Source organism: Cheilinus undulatus, linkage group 7 (genome assembly GCF_018320785.1).
Source record: "Cheilinus undulatus linkage group 7, ASM1832078v1, whole genome shotgun sequence".
Lineage (NCBI taxonomy): Eukaryota > Metazoa > Chordata > Actinopteri > Labriformes > Labridae > Cheilinus > Cheilinus undulatus.
This window is the reverse complement of record NC_054871.1, coordinates 28,089,757-28,103,936: the sequence shown is the minus strand read 5'-3', so window position 1 is coordinate 28,103,936 and position 14,180 is coordinate 28,089,757. Positions and strand designations below refer to the sequence as shown.

At 36.4% G+C, this 14,180-nt stretch overlaps 1 protein-coding gene across 2 annotated transcripts; it reads right to left on the bottom strand.

The window, feature by feature from the left end:
• Positions 1-1,197: 1,197 nt before the first annotated feature.
• Positions 1,198-12,932, bottom strand: cdkn2c (cyclin-dependent kinase inhibitor 2C (p18, inhibits CDK4)). Of its 2 annotated transcripts, none has more exons than XM_041791830.1 (4): positions 12,753-12,932; positions 11,312-11,645; positions 9,737-10,094; positions 1,198-2,400 (listed from the first exon to the last, which is right to left on the bottom strand). In XM_041791830.1, the coding sequence occupies exons 2-4, from the start codon at positions 11,441-11,443 to the stop codon at positions 2,396-2,398; spliced, it is 495 nt and encodes a 164-aa protein (XP_041647764.1). In that variant the 5' UTR covers positions 11,444-11,645; positions 12,753-12,932; the 3' UTR covers positions 1,198-2,395. The 2 variants fall into 2 exon arrangements, with proteins under 2 accessions (XP_041647764.1, XP_041647765.1); XM_041791831.1 differs by having other exon boundaries at positions 12,821-12,931.
• Between the last annotated feature and the right edge of the window lie 1,248 nt (positions 12,933-14,180).

Here is a 14,180-nt window from a genome sequence, read left to right as displayed (position 1 = left end):
AATAAAGATAGAACAATAAGATGAAAGATAAATCAGTAAATAAAGTTAAGGGATATACATTAAATATCATAATAGCCTAAATGTATATTAACCAAGCAAGTTACTTAGCAGCAAACTGAATAGTCAGAGTTACTCTGATGACCACTCAACAGTCCCAGTGAGTCCCAGTGATCTTGTAGTGATTACCTAGCTGGAGTTAAATTTTGTGTCATATTAACTATCATGGCATGTTGCTTGCAGTGAACAGACACTGTGAGCTGGAACGTCTCTGTTTAATGTGTGACAGAGAAGTATCATGAGACCTGCTGCATTATAAGCAATAGAGGATAGAAAACAAAACAAACACCAACACAAATACCAATCAGTGAGCAGAGACAAGGGCTGGCGGGATTTCAGTGGTCAAAGAACAGCTTAAAATATAAAAAGGGGTTTTTCCATGTCTGTGTAGGGCCTAGGAAGGGTAAACAAGTGCACAGTGTAACGTCTTAGGCCTTGTTTAGTTCCCTTTTTGGTTACCCTTTTTGTTCATTTCTCCTTTTACTGTTTTATCAACAGTCACCTTATTCCAGATTCACTACTTCCTGCCCTCTCCACAATGTATGTGACCATTGTGTATATGTGCCAGTGAGATCAGGCAGTGAAAATGGCAGTCAGCAGCTTGGTTATTGCATAGTACTGTAATCCATGTGACTCTTTCTGTTCTGTATTATCTCCCATCCACAACCCATGACATAATGTGGGTTTGCTGAAGACTCAGAACAGCAAAGATGGACTCTGACAAAAAGCTTGAAAGCGCGCAATAACGCAAGGCTATGTGTGCACACTGAAACCACAACACACAGGAAAGAGAAATGAAAAGAAACATCCATAGATAGAAAGCTGCAGCAGCAGTCCTGAAATGGAGGTGGATCTGGGGAGAGTACCAAATCAGGTGAATTTTGTGGTGTCATTAATGCATGTTTATATACAAAACTGCAATGACACCTACTTTTTAGCTTTTTGTAACAAGTCATACAGCATCAAGTCACCAGTGCCTAAAGTCAGGTAATGCTGTTAAGAATAACTAACTTTTTATTCTAAATTTCTGTACTGTTAAAAATTGCAACCTTAGTGCAAAGTTTTCCTTCAGAATAGGAACAATTGCCACTGAAGTTCAGATCAAGCACTGTATCACTGACATAACAGAGGAGAGCAGTTCCACTATTTACTTACAGATGAACTACTGAGGAAATCCCCCACAGAAGTGAAACCTGATTCTACATTCAACAAAGATTCTCGTGAATAAACACAGATGCAAATTCCATTCATATTTCAGGGGCATCTCAGCTGTGTCACAACGGCTCAGCTGAAGTGTTCACTGTGAAAACCAGTCAAACCAGGATCATCTGAGTGCACATTCTGGCTTTATCTTGACCATGGCCTTGAGCACTGTGAGCAGGGAAGAACAAAGTCTTCAATCACTATTTAGACGTCTGTGTCTGTAATAGCTTTAGTGTTTGAATGGTATCAGATTTCATGCACAGGCAAGCACTGAGTCAGAAAATGTGCTCACACACCCTTCGTGACTCATGGTTTGGGTACTGGTGGCTGGCCATTTAACCTCAAAACAGCTGCACATAATAACCTGGAGTCCAGGAAAGCTTTAACCCAGAATTCCAGCCCCAGAAGACTTATTCAGAATATTCAGTCACAAGGATGACTGGCCAACACGACTGCTGTTTTGGATACATTTTCTGCTTATTCAGATGCTTTTGAGGGGGTAGGATTTTTGTAATTTTTGAAATTTTGTCCTCACCAGTAGGTTTTTTAATAAATAGAAATTTTTCAACTACATTACCAAAATGTCTGCCTTGTTAATGGAAAAAAATATTTTTTTGTTATTTTGAGGCTTAATTGGACAACTCTGTGATAAAAATACTTTCCAGTTTGATATTTAATGGTTCCGATGGGAGCTGCCAGTGCTGCACTGACCCCCACCCCCACACATACAAGTGGTATGGAAGAAGTGTGAACATGATTCTGAGAGTCACGTTTAAGAGCCACGAAACAATCAGAGGACACACATAAACACACTGTTTCAGTTTGACTATTATTAGGCATATGGAGCAAAAATTTTCCACTACACTTAGCATACCATTTTTCTCTGGGCTCCTACATGCATGTGTATTATTTTCATAACAATCCAGAACACATTTAAGTATGGCTTTAATAGTGCTTTAAAAGGTAATAGTTAAAAAAACTTTAAAAGACATTCTTTATCCTCTTATACAAAATACAACAGAATAAAAAACAATCACACTTCATTCACAGTCTGCTGTTATTTTATGGTTTTACCAGAATATAGCCCATAGGCAAAAGCTATACCATCATAAGGTTTCTTCTTCTCCTTCTTCTTCTAGTCTGTAAGACAGAAAAAAACACATTTAATTTATATTGCAAAGTCATGCATCTTTACACAAATGACAAAAAAGCTAAATAATTGTTTATGAGCATAGAAATTCAAAACTATTTTAGACTATTTTTGGCACACAGACACATGAAACTACAAGAAGTGTCAAAATACAAATTAAAAAGTAGGTGAAATGCCAGATAAGCCCCATTAAACCCACCTGTGTGATCTACATATTTATATAGAACTTAACTATTAATAATAATAATAATAATACTTCTTTAATTGACATTAGACTCTCTTAGAGGTCTAAGGTGGAGTAAGTCCACGTTTTCAGATCAACGTCAGTTACAGACCTGCTCACATTCAGGTCTGGCCTACTCTCCACTGCCAAGCCAATCAAAACCCTACACAAATGAAACGTCATCAACTGACTCCTCGACCGAAGTCAACGGTTGGTTGACTCCGTCGTTTTTTTTTTTCTAATACATTGCCCTCCTCTCTCAGCACAAAGCACAGGCCTGCAGAGTGCTCACTGCAGAAATCACAAGGACCTTTTGACGAACTTTGCCGTGCCTCCAGCGACTTTTTAACTGTGCCAGATCACTCTAGCAAAGCTGAAAAGGACTATAATAGTTTTAGCCTACTTAATACTCAAGTTTGTGGGGAGGTAGTGAGACGTTGTAGTCAATTCCGTTATGCTATCTGCTCTGGAGAAGCTCAAACAACACCGAAATATCTATAAAAATATTTGAAAATATACTTTTCACACTGCTTTTGCCTTTTTAGTAACCCACTGGTATCAAAAAATATGCAAAATTAGGATATAGTTTTAAATTTGTGTAGTAATGACTAACTGAAAAGAAAAACAACAAAAGGTCCTGTGGTGTTAAGTTATCGTGATGCGTGACCTGGGTAATGTAAAATTGGCTGCATCAAATATCATGTGCTTAACATACAGCCCAAAATCAGAACAGCTGGTGCACCACTAGCCTTAGCCGAATAGATCTGAAGAATAATTTCATTTTTTATAGCCCCGGTGAAATAGATTAATTAAAATAAATGAACATGGTTTTTTAAAGCATGCCGAGTTAAGATCTCTTTATACAGCATATTCATATTAAGCGGAACACAAATATTCGTATTGTTACTGTTTTATATGCTAATTGATGCATTAATATAATACGGTTTCAGTGAAGCAGAAAACGCCCTATTTGATAGAAGTCAAAAAATTTAATCCCCATGCAATTACTCCAATTATTAACATGCGGAAATAACATTACTTTATTTTACCCATGTAAAACCACCCAACTTTCAAAGTTCAACTTCAGTTATACTCTGTATTAAGTTTATGTATAAGAAAAAAGAAAGGCAGACATGCATAGCACGACACGAAACTGTAGAGTTGCAGGGTCGAAAGAAAAGTTTCAGTTTCGATCATAATGCCAGATGGAGGTTAATATTGAGGTTCTGCTTCCTGACACGTCTTATGGTGTCTACTTTTACCATGTGTTTTATTTTTGTGACATTTTGAAACTTGTGCTCTCTGATGTTTAACCCACACAGGCCTTACACAGAAATTGAACGATTCCCCCTTTGAGTCAGCTATGCTAAACTATGGTTGAAATCGCTTACCGTTGTTGGCAATGCTGTTTATTATCCTACTGTAAAAGAAAGCACCCATCATTAAAATGTCCGTTTTCACCTGGTCCAATATATGCTCCAGCATTACGGAAGCCTTCTTCACCGGCCATAACAACCACGGAGCTCATGAACCGGTACTGTTGCGTTACGCTTACAATATGCCTCCGCTACAGCAAAGCCCCTGTTGTTAGTACGTTGTAAGTATGTAATGTTACTGTAATTTCAAGGAAAAATCTCTGTGGAAGTTTTATATTAATGTATTAATGTTGGGTCATTCTACAGAATATATTTTTCTGTCCCTAGCCTTTACTGCAATATTTCACTTGGAATAAAACGTCATGAATACATTTGTTTTGTATTTTAATATAAAACACGTTATTTGAACAGTTATACTTTACTGAGTGATAAATGTTTTGACTTATCTAATTTTTACCAGTTACATGCCAAGTACCACCCAAGTGCCTGTCCCCATTGACATGTAGGCCTAGATGGTGAAGGCCGTTTGAGGTCAAAACAGGCAGTTTCCTCCTCTGCCATTTAAAATAAATTCCAAAGAAATACAAACACAGACATCAGAAATATAACGTAAAAGACAAAAACGTCAAAATCTTAAATAGATAATTGTAACATAAGATTAATTGTCCCTCAGAGTCATGTCACTGGTGTTACCTATTGAAAAAAGGTCATTTATTTTAAAATTAAAATCATGCTGAATCACTTGACTTTCTGTGCCTCTTTCTTTATAATCTATGTAGAAATGTTTTTTTTTTTTTTTTTTTTTTAGGAAATTGGTCAAAATAATCTCCTGATTTCACATAAAGCTTTCAGATAGGGTCACCGGGGTACCCAGCACTTTTGTCTGGAAGGATCAAAAATAGAATACAAACTGATTAAATATCACACTTTGGGAGTATGTCCTGATTATAATTATGTGGTTTGATTCCATATAGCAGTCATCTTGTAAATATATTTTTTTCTGAAAAAGTATCACTTGTGTTACAATCCTCATGTGTAACACCATTATGATCAGTAACACCAGTGACAACAGTGCATAGATTAACTCTATTCAGAGCTGTTTATTGCATTATTTTGCCTAAAATGGCACCAAGATTTCATAATTTTGACTTTCTTTATTGTTGTTAATCCACTTTAGGCCAGATATGCCTCGGGTCTGTGATTGAAGCTGATGTTATTAGTATAGTATTTGTCTTAAAGAACCTAAGATTTGTTTTTGATGTGTTTAAATGAACATTTAGCATATGCTTTCATGAAGTGTCAGTTCTGGTATTTGATTTTTATACTTATTGTGAATTAAAGACTTATCTGGTAAATACAGTTGAAAAAAGGGAATATTGGACTTAATGTCACTGGTGTTACTTTTGTGAAGTTCCATCACCACTGGCATGAAAACAATTAAATGGTCATTAAATTTTGTCAAAACAAGATAAAGTTGTACAAGACTGTCTCTTTATATTTTCATGACCATTTCTTAATTATTTTAATTTGATAGCAAATGTATGGTTGCAAAAACAAAGTATTATCATTAAGTTCTACTTAATGACACAAGGACTTGTAAAATAAATAAAAGAGAGTCTGTTTTTTTGCATTTGTATAACTCTACATTGACTCTGACCACATGTGCTAAAGAGATTGAGATGTAGCTTTCCAAAAAACTGTTTAATATTGCTTATGGAGCAAGGTAACACTAGTGACAAAAATATGGTGTATGGGATATTTATTTTATGTTGAAGGACAATGTCAAAATTTAAAGTATTAGAAAAAGAAATACATTTTTTGAAATTTAGCAGCCCTAAAAGTGCACATTTCTGTAGATTGACCTGTTTTATTACATTAATATAAAGTACAGCCTCAAAGGTAGGCCATTTATCTGAACTAGAAAGCAAAGCAACCAACAGTAGGATACTAGGCTACTTCCTTATTTTGAAGAACCAAGTCTTTGCAACTTTTATATTCTAAAACAAAAAAAAAAACAAAACACAAATTGACATGGAAAACAAACAGTAATTCATGAGCTCAGTGTTTTTGGCAAAGCACTCTACTCACACAAAAAGCCTAGCATAAAGCTGGCTTCTGTGAGTTTTTGACTGAGGACTGAGGAGCCAATGTCAAAGTCCCTTCTAGCAAGTAATAGGCTAACTGGCCTCTAAATGGACTTAATGTCAAGAAGAACACATTTTTCCGATAAATCCACATATTATTGATCTAAGTAGCTGCTTCTTTGCCTATTAACACAGATAGCCTTTCTATTTTCCTATATCCTTTCTAATTTCTACTGTGTTTCTGGGCTGCTTGAGTAGCAAGTAGAGCTGGTAATTCCCATTTTTGTAAGTTCCAACACTGCCATCTTTAATGGGCAATGTCCCCCACCCACCATATGGCCCAGTAACGGCACTGGGCAGCTCTTTCGGCAACCAGCTTCTTCATCTCCAGTGTGTCACAGAGAGGTACCGTAGGTCCTTCCTTCTTTTCCTGCTGTAGTCAGACTGTTTAATCAAGCCTGCTCGCAGTAAATGGACTACAAAAAATCTCTCACTCCAAAAACCGTGATGATACAGCCCAGCTATTTTTTTTTATCCTGGTGCATTATTTCTGTCTTCATTATACCCTGGAGCAATAATTGATTCATTAGTACTTTCTTCCTAGGTGCACTGAGTGCTCCTAGCTCATGGCCTAGATAAAGGAATGGAATCTTATTTATTATATTATTGTCTTTAACATGGTATGCCCAGTGTGTTGTGTGCTGCTATCCTTTTTGCTGCTGTAACACTGGAAATCTCCCCTTTAAGGGATAAATAAAGGATTATTACCTCCGCCAAGGAGGTTATGTGATCGGTAGGGTTTGTAAGTTAGTTTGTTAGCAACATAACTCAAAAACCTATTTACAGGTTTTGATTAAATTTTTGAAATGGCAGAAATGGCATAAGGAAGAACTGATTGGATTTTGGGATTGATCCGGATAACTGTCTGGATCCAGGAATTTTTTTTAAAGGATTCTTTACTATTGGGAGATAGGGCTAATGGCGGAGGTCTGTGCTCTCCAAGTGCTTTTCTAGTCTTATCTTATAACTTCATCATGTTTGTACAATACTAGAAGTACTCTGCTCTACTATGAGTCATAAGATTTTTCTTTACCAAAAGGAACTTTGATTTTCAATTACCTAAAACCCATACAATAAAGTAAAACATAGTGTTTGGTCAAGCAGTTCAAAAGTGTTAAGTCCTCTAAATGGTCTTCTGTGGGTTTAATGTAATGTAAAAGTCATACAATAAGACCATAGCTGTACCTACCATTTAGGTCACCGTGGTCAGGACCTTGTTATTTTTTTCAGCTGTAAACCTAAAATAACTTTAGATTCCTGTGGCAAATGAAAATAAAATAAAATGCAGAACATCTCTCTTCTGATAACAGTATTGATTAGATGTGTGAATGTTCTTGTTGTCAGTATGCAATCTTTTGTAGATGCAGAGGCCATGGTAGGTAAACAAAAGCTGAAGGAAGAAACGTTCAGCAAAGAGAAGAGCAGAAACAAGTAAAGTTTCTAATGTATGATTTAGTTTCCAGCCAACATTCAGCATGTTAATATGGCCCACAGCTTATTAATGTTTTGTGTCTGCCTGTATCTTTCTCGTTTTCAGACACAGAGTCAACACTTCTATACAAAGCTAAATATAGACAGCTCTAAGCCACAGCTGAGGAAATAAACGTGCAGCTGGCATGCTACAGACAACACACCTTTGTTAAAGTTTTCTTCTGAGTTCTTAGCAATATGATAAACAGTGATCCATCTGATCCTGTAAGCTGTGAGTCTGCTCAGTGATGCTGCTGACCCTGGCTCACTCTGTCACACATGTACTAACACATGTAAACTAAGTCCACCACTGCTCCTTAATGTCTTATGTCACTTTAAAAACTCACAGACAGCTCATCTGAGCCTTGTGCTAACAAACATTTACCTTTAACTGTCCCCTGATTTTCTTTAGGATCCATAAGAAGCTCCTTTTTCTGTGGTAAAGTTCATGTTAAAATCTCTGATTTATCTATATAAGCAAGTCTGTGTCCAAACAGGAGGCCAATTACCCTTAGTTTAAGGTTGTAGAAAAATCCAAACATTTAGTTAGGTCTGTGTTTAAATCACTTTAGTCAGACATGAATCATGTAGAATAAAAATATGATCTTTGAGAGAGGAAATTAAACTTCTAAACATGATATAGACTGGGTAGACCCATGTGGAAGTGTTAGACTCTAGAAAAGGGTCCAAAGGTGTTTGAGGGCTATTTAGTCTAAAACATAATTGACTCCAAAAATGGGGAAATAGTTAACTTGAGAAATTTGATTTAAACCTAACTAATAATTTACTGTATATTAAGTTAAAAATAAATAAATAAATAAATAAAAAAAGTCAAAATACACTGCAAAACAGGAAATAAAACTTTGAAGCTAAAAAAATTTCCCAACACTTGGCTGAGGTAAATAATACATGCCTTAAACTAGAGACATCAGATTTCCGGCTTTAACCCCAAATCTGATGTTTATAGCATTATGTTTATGATCAGTACAATCTTGTGTGTTAAGATGGAAAAAAAAAGCTACATATTTGGATCAGGGAAATTAAAACAATTTTCAGTGGAAGCATACCCCCAAGACTTCACAGTAAGGTCTTTTTTTTCTATGACCTAAATATTTCTAAAACCCTGTGTACAGCCCTGAATAAGGCTTATACCTGTTCTTTACTCTCATTTTGTAATTTCATTATTTAAAAAGAGAGGGAGAAGTAGAAGTACTTCCCAGGATTTGTGCAGTTAGTTCATGGAGTAATTGGTCCAGTAGTAAAAAACAATAAAATGTTAAAAAAAAAAAAGTCTTGAACAACCTAAGACAGGAGGTATTTCATCCCATATTAATGTAAGGCAAAAAGATGTATTAAATGAACTGATAATTTAAAAAAAATCCTAGATAGCAGTTTGAGATCAGGAAGTAGCCTGTTATTGGGATTAAAGTTTCTTTTGGTTCCACCACATCGTATTATACACTATCATTTAAGATGTTTTCACTTTTAAAAGCACTTTATAAATATTTACATTTCTTTATTATATTGTGAATATTATGTTCTATGTTGTGCTATATGCTATGTCCTTATGTGGGCTATACGAATTACGCTTTCTCCTTAAAGTGGCTCATTTTTCTTTTAGTCTACTGGTAATACTGACTTTTGTGGGCAAATTAGTTGTATTGTCCTTCTAGCTTACTTTTTGTAACTATGACAACATCTTAAACACAGGATTACCATAAAATTTGCACAAATTGTGCGCTATAAAACAGGGCCTACTGGTCTGAGCGTAGTAATCACTGCAGCTGTATGGGGCCTAAAGTCGGGCGCTCATAAAAAAAAACCCCACGTCGCAAGTACACAACAGCTGGTTTCAAGTGTATCTATCCTATATTCAGGCAACGTAGCATTAGCAGTTTTATTTTGGGAAAATATTTAAACTCGGGGTTATTTTACTTTAAACTGCGTTTTCGTTTTGAATGTCCAAGTTTGAAGCTCTACATTTTTCCTAATTTGCGTTAACGGTTCATTGCATTTTTTCTGTCTTTGAAGAAAATCATCAAATGTTACGTCAGTGGTTCAACGAAAACTTTTTGAGGGACAATGGTAAAAACAACTAATAATCCAGACTCACGTGCGCCCAAATAGTGCTGGATGAAACTGAAGACGTCTGTCTTCCCGTGGTGCTGCGCGAGCTCTGCGGCAGTGTACCCCTGACCATTGCGGGTTTGAGGGTCGAGGGTGCATCCAATCAGCAGCTGGGTCAACTCCAGGTGACCCCCCATTGCTGCCAGATGAAGCGGCAGGTTACCTCGATCATCCACCATGTTCGGATTTGCGCCATAGTCCAACAGCACGCGCACAGTATCTTTGTGGCCATCGCGTGCGGCGTCGTGGGTCACCGTGAGATTAAGGACCGGGTCAGGCATATTGGGGTCTGCCCCTGCCTCAAGGAGGACCTCAACTAGAGACGGTTTCCCCAACTTCACCACCTGCAAGGACAGCGGAGGTGGAGACGCAAAAAACAAGATTAAGATGCTGAAGGAGGAGACAAGCAAGAACAACTGGAACTTATTTACAGGTTCTAGAATGTTCTGCATTTTATTGTTTGCAAATCGTACTCATTTACAGAGCGTTCACGTGAATAATAATGTAGTCTATGCTGTAGACTAAAACTAAGCTTAGAGCATGGTTATATAGCTTTTTCCCCTCAACACTGGCACAAAAAATAGCTTCTGCATATGCAATCTTCTTTATGAATTAGATTGGTAGGTTCAAGTGACAAAATGTCTCAACCTTGAAATTATCGACCACTGCCTTTAGAATATTATTATGATTATTTCTGACTTCATTTAGATGAACTTAAGAGCAAATATTCTTAAGGCCTACATTAAATATGAAGATGAAAGTGCCTGCTCATGCCATTTCCTCATTGTAATCGTGTCTTTGTTAGCCTGCTTTTCCACCTCAAACTAGGCCCATATCAGTTTTAAAAGCAGCTTTTTTATGTAGAATTAATTTCCTTTAATATTACACACCTACAGAATTGTTTTTGATTGATTTCTTTCTCAAGATCAAGATTTGCTACAACTGCTCTAAAAATAAAACTCACTTTATTGCTCCTTTAAAACAAATTGATGCAGCTTTATTTCTTTGCATATTGTAGTACAAGTTAAATGATTTTTGCTGGCAAAACTATAGATTTTAAAATGTTTCTCTAAGTGATTTGAGTATGAGCCTTTTTTTTTAGATCAGAGAGCTTATGCTACAAAGTTGAAACTTCTCTCTGACTTCTGTATACAGATTTCTTAACTCAAAAACTAGTTTATTCTAATTACAACAAAGAAAAAATATTCCAGTTAATGAAAAATGCTATAACCTATCTTCCCAACAACATAATTCAATGAGGAAGTCAGACATGTGCCTTGTCACACTGCAGTCTATAGCCTACTCAGTAAGAATGAGCAGTTAAATTTTCCCCCAAATCACTTCAAAAGAAGCTAAAGCCAATACAGTCTCTATCATTTGTACAGCACATTTTCAAAAACACTGATGTTTACCAGATAGCTGCACGGCCACTTAAATGCAGAAAAAAACAACACAAGTACAGCAGAAATGAAAGCACCATGACACATGAAAAAAAAAACAAAACAGAAAAGCACAAGAACACCGTAGAATCAGTGCAAACATATATGACAATTTTACCAACCTGAATAGGAGTTCTGTTGAAAGAGTTTAATCCATTAACATCTGCTCCATTTTCTATCAAAAACAGCACATCAGCTGTATTTCCACTGGCACAGGCATTGCAGAGCTTGTCTGCTACTGACACTTCAGCCATTCTTGTGAAAAAAAAAACCTATTTTAAAATGGAATCCGGTGTTCTTGACAAGATGGATGAAAATCGCCTTGATCCAGGAGACAATGTGGTTTATATCTCTCTGAAGCACCACCCTCCCCTTACATCATACCTTTAGATGACCCATCAACACCAAGGAGAAAATACGGCCATATTGCTCTGTGGGTCATTATTTCTCGGGCATCTACAAAAAAAAAAAAAAACAAACATTAAAGCTTGCCAGTGAGGTCCTCAGAGCTACAAATGTGCAGCACAACTGGCCTTTCTTCCAACTTTTCTTCTCACTGTGTATTGTGAAATAGCCTGGCCCTGACATTGTTTATTGTGTATTTATTCACCTCTATAAAGATTTAAATCATTTCACAATTTCATATCATTTCAGACATGAATTTTAGAGAAAATGGTAACTAACTAGAAAGTATAACACAGTATTGACTATTTAATTTCCTTTAATAAGTTACACTACACTACACTACACTTTTCTGCACTATTTGACCTCTACCACTAAAACACACATGTGTGGAGTTACTTAAATATATGAAGTATACTACTTAATGATGATATATTTTATTTAAGGGTGCATTTAGGAAATCAAGGTCATCTTACAGATACCACAACAGAAAAATCACCACTATAACTTATTGACTGCCCATTAGAATAACCCTATGTTAGTGCTCACTTTTGCATTAAAGCTTCTGAGTGACTAGCATACTTTAAACAATTCTGTTCAATGCATTTAAGGTCAGAAATAAAGGCCTATGACAACAACTTGCTAACATTTATAGCTTCGTGTTGTTAGAGCACCATCTGGCAGCACACACAGTCAAGTGATATTTACTTTCAATATTTCTACAACAGACCAACACATTTTCAATTTATTTGATATAGACTGCAAATAGGGCACTTTAGTAATTAAATGTTATATCTATCCGATTTTTTTTTTATTTACAAAAATATTTACTGTTAAACCGTAGCTGCCACAATCTATTTTTCGTGGAATTCCTGCCATGACGAAATCCTTAAAAATAATACGAACTATTAGAAATAATAATTATTCTATGCAAACGTTTCATACAATTGCTAAATTTAGGCTACACGTATGCCTATTAAGAGTAACTTCCGCCAACAGACACCAAATTACAAAACAAATAATAAAATAGGCGTTCCCATATTTGGCTACCATCCTGTTATTAACGGTAACTCTTCTTCACGAGCTGAAAAAATCAAGCGAAATAGGCCGTTTCGCCCAGAGGCAGTACGATCCCCCTCTGTCTCTTGAAAGGAAACCTACCCTAACGGTAAATCCTCCACGAGCCTCTGTCTGCCACAATAAAGTCCGATTCAAAAAGTCTTTCAGACCTGCAGACTAGAGGTCCAAACACGATGCAGATCCTGTTGGATTTTAGTCAGCGCCATGCTGTCACATGCGAGGTTCGTTAGATGTGTAGATAAAGCTGTTAAGAGCATACTGTTTGTCCTCACAGATGGGCTGAGTAAATAATTTTTGAACAATGTTGCCAAAAAGATGAGATAGCGTGATTGGATGAAGCTTATAAAGGGGCGTGAACATGGAGGTTTGGAAGTGTGATGCTACAACGGTTATATTTGTGCCCGTATAATTTATAGAAAAGTGAAAGAGAGTTTATTTCAGAAAGATACGAATTCAACAAACATCGTACCCTATTTATATTTAAATTTTTACTCCAGCATTGAAACATCAGAATATTATGACGAAGCAAAAAAGGGATACCGCCTTTCGTTTCATGTCATTTGGCGCCCTCTAGTGGGAGACCCCCAAAGCCTCAATGTAGCCTCCATTTCTGAGCAGGTGTCTGTGGATTACATTTCGAGTCTCCCTATAAAATAGGCATAGGCCAACACGTTAATGAATTATATTTAACACATTATCAGACTTTTATCAACAACATGAAGTGCTCTAGCGAAATGGACTACATGACTTGTGGGCAGGCTTGCCCGCAGAGTTGGATGGGCCCATGACAAACAAAGAGAATGGGCCCTCAGTTGTGATTTATTGATAGTGTCAATGTATGTGTTGGATCAGTAGCATTGGAACTAGCATCCTGGCTAACAGTAACCTCATTTTGGAGCTGAAAAGTACATCAAGCTATGGTTGAGGTCTATGTTGACATTAATAATTTATGCCACCACTTTAAGCTGCTTTTTGGCCATTTTTGCCACTTTTATTAGTATTTTGTCATCAATTTTGCACAACCTTTACTCATTTTTGTGCCACATTTAACCCATTTGAATCACCCCATATTTTTGCCCCTTTCAAATCCCATTTCATCATCTTTTCAGACATTATTGCAACCTTTAAGCCATTTTGCCCCTTTCTTGTGCCACTTTTTGCCACTATTTATGCCCATTTTTGCCAACTATAACTGAATTTTGCTTCTAGGTGTATCCATTTTATAAACCAGTTGTAAAACTATTCAATGTAAACCTAGTGTAAACCTATTTTTGCAAATTGGAACTACTTTATACCACTTGTACACCTGTTATTGCTGCTATTAACCCATTTTTGGCACTATGTGATACTATTTCACCACCTTTTCTGCTCGTTTTTGCCACTTTTAGCCCATTTTGCCACTTGTTATTCCTTGTCACCACTTTTGCTGCCAGTTTTTGCAAATTCAAATAACATTTTTGATCCCTTCCACCTATTGTTGCTATCTTCTAACATATTTTTGCCTTTATT

Bases quoted from the DNA above. Each gene is read 5' to 3' on its own strand.
- cdkn2c (XM_041791830.1), bottom strand. From the start codon at position 11,443: ATGGCTGAAGTGTCAGTAGCAGACAAGCTCTGCAATGCCTGTGCCAGT. The intron at 10,095-11,311 runs GTTGGTAAAATT...CTGTCCTTGCAG, and splicing joins TCAACAGAACTCCTATTCAG to GTGGTGAAGTTGGGGAAACC.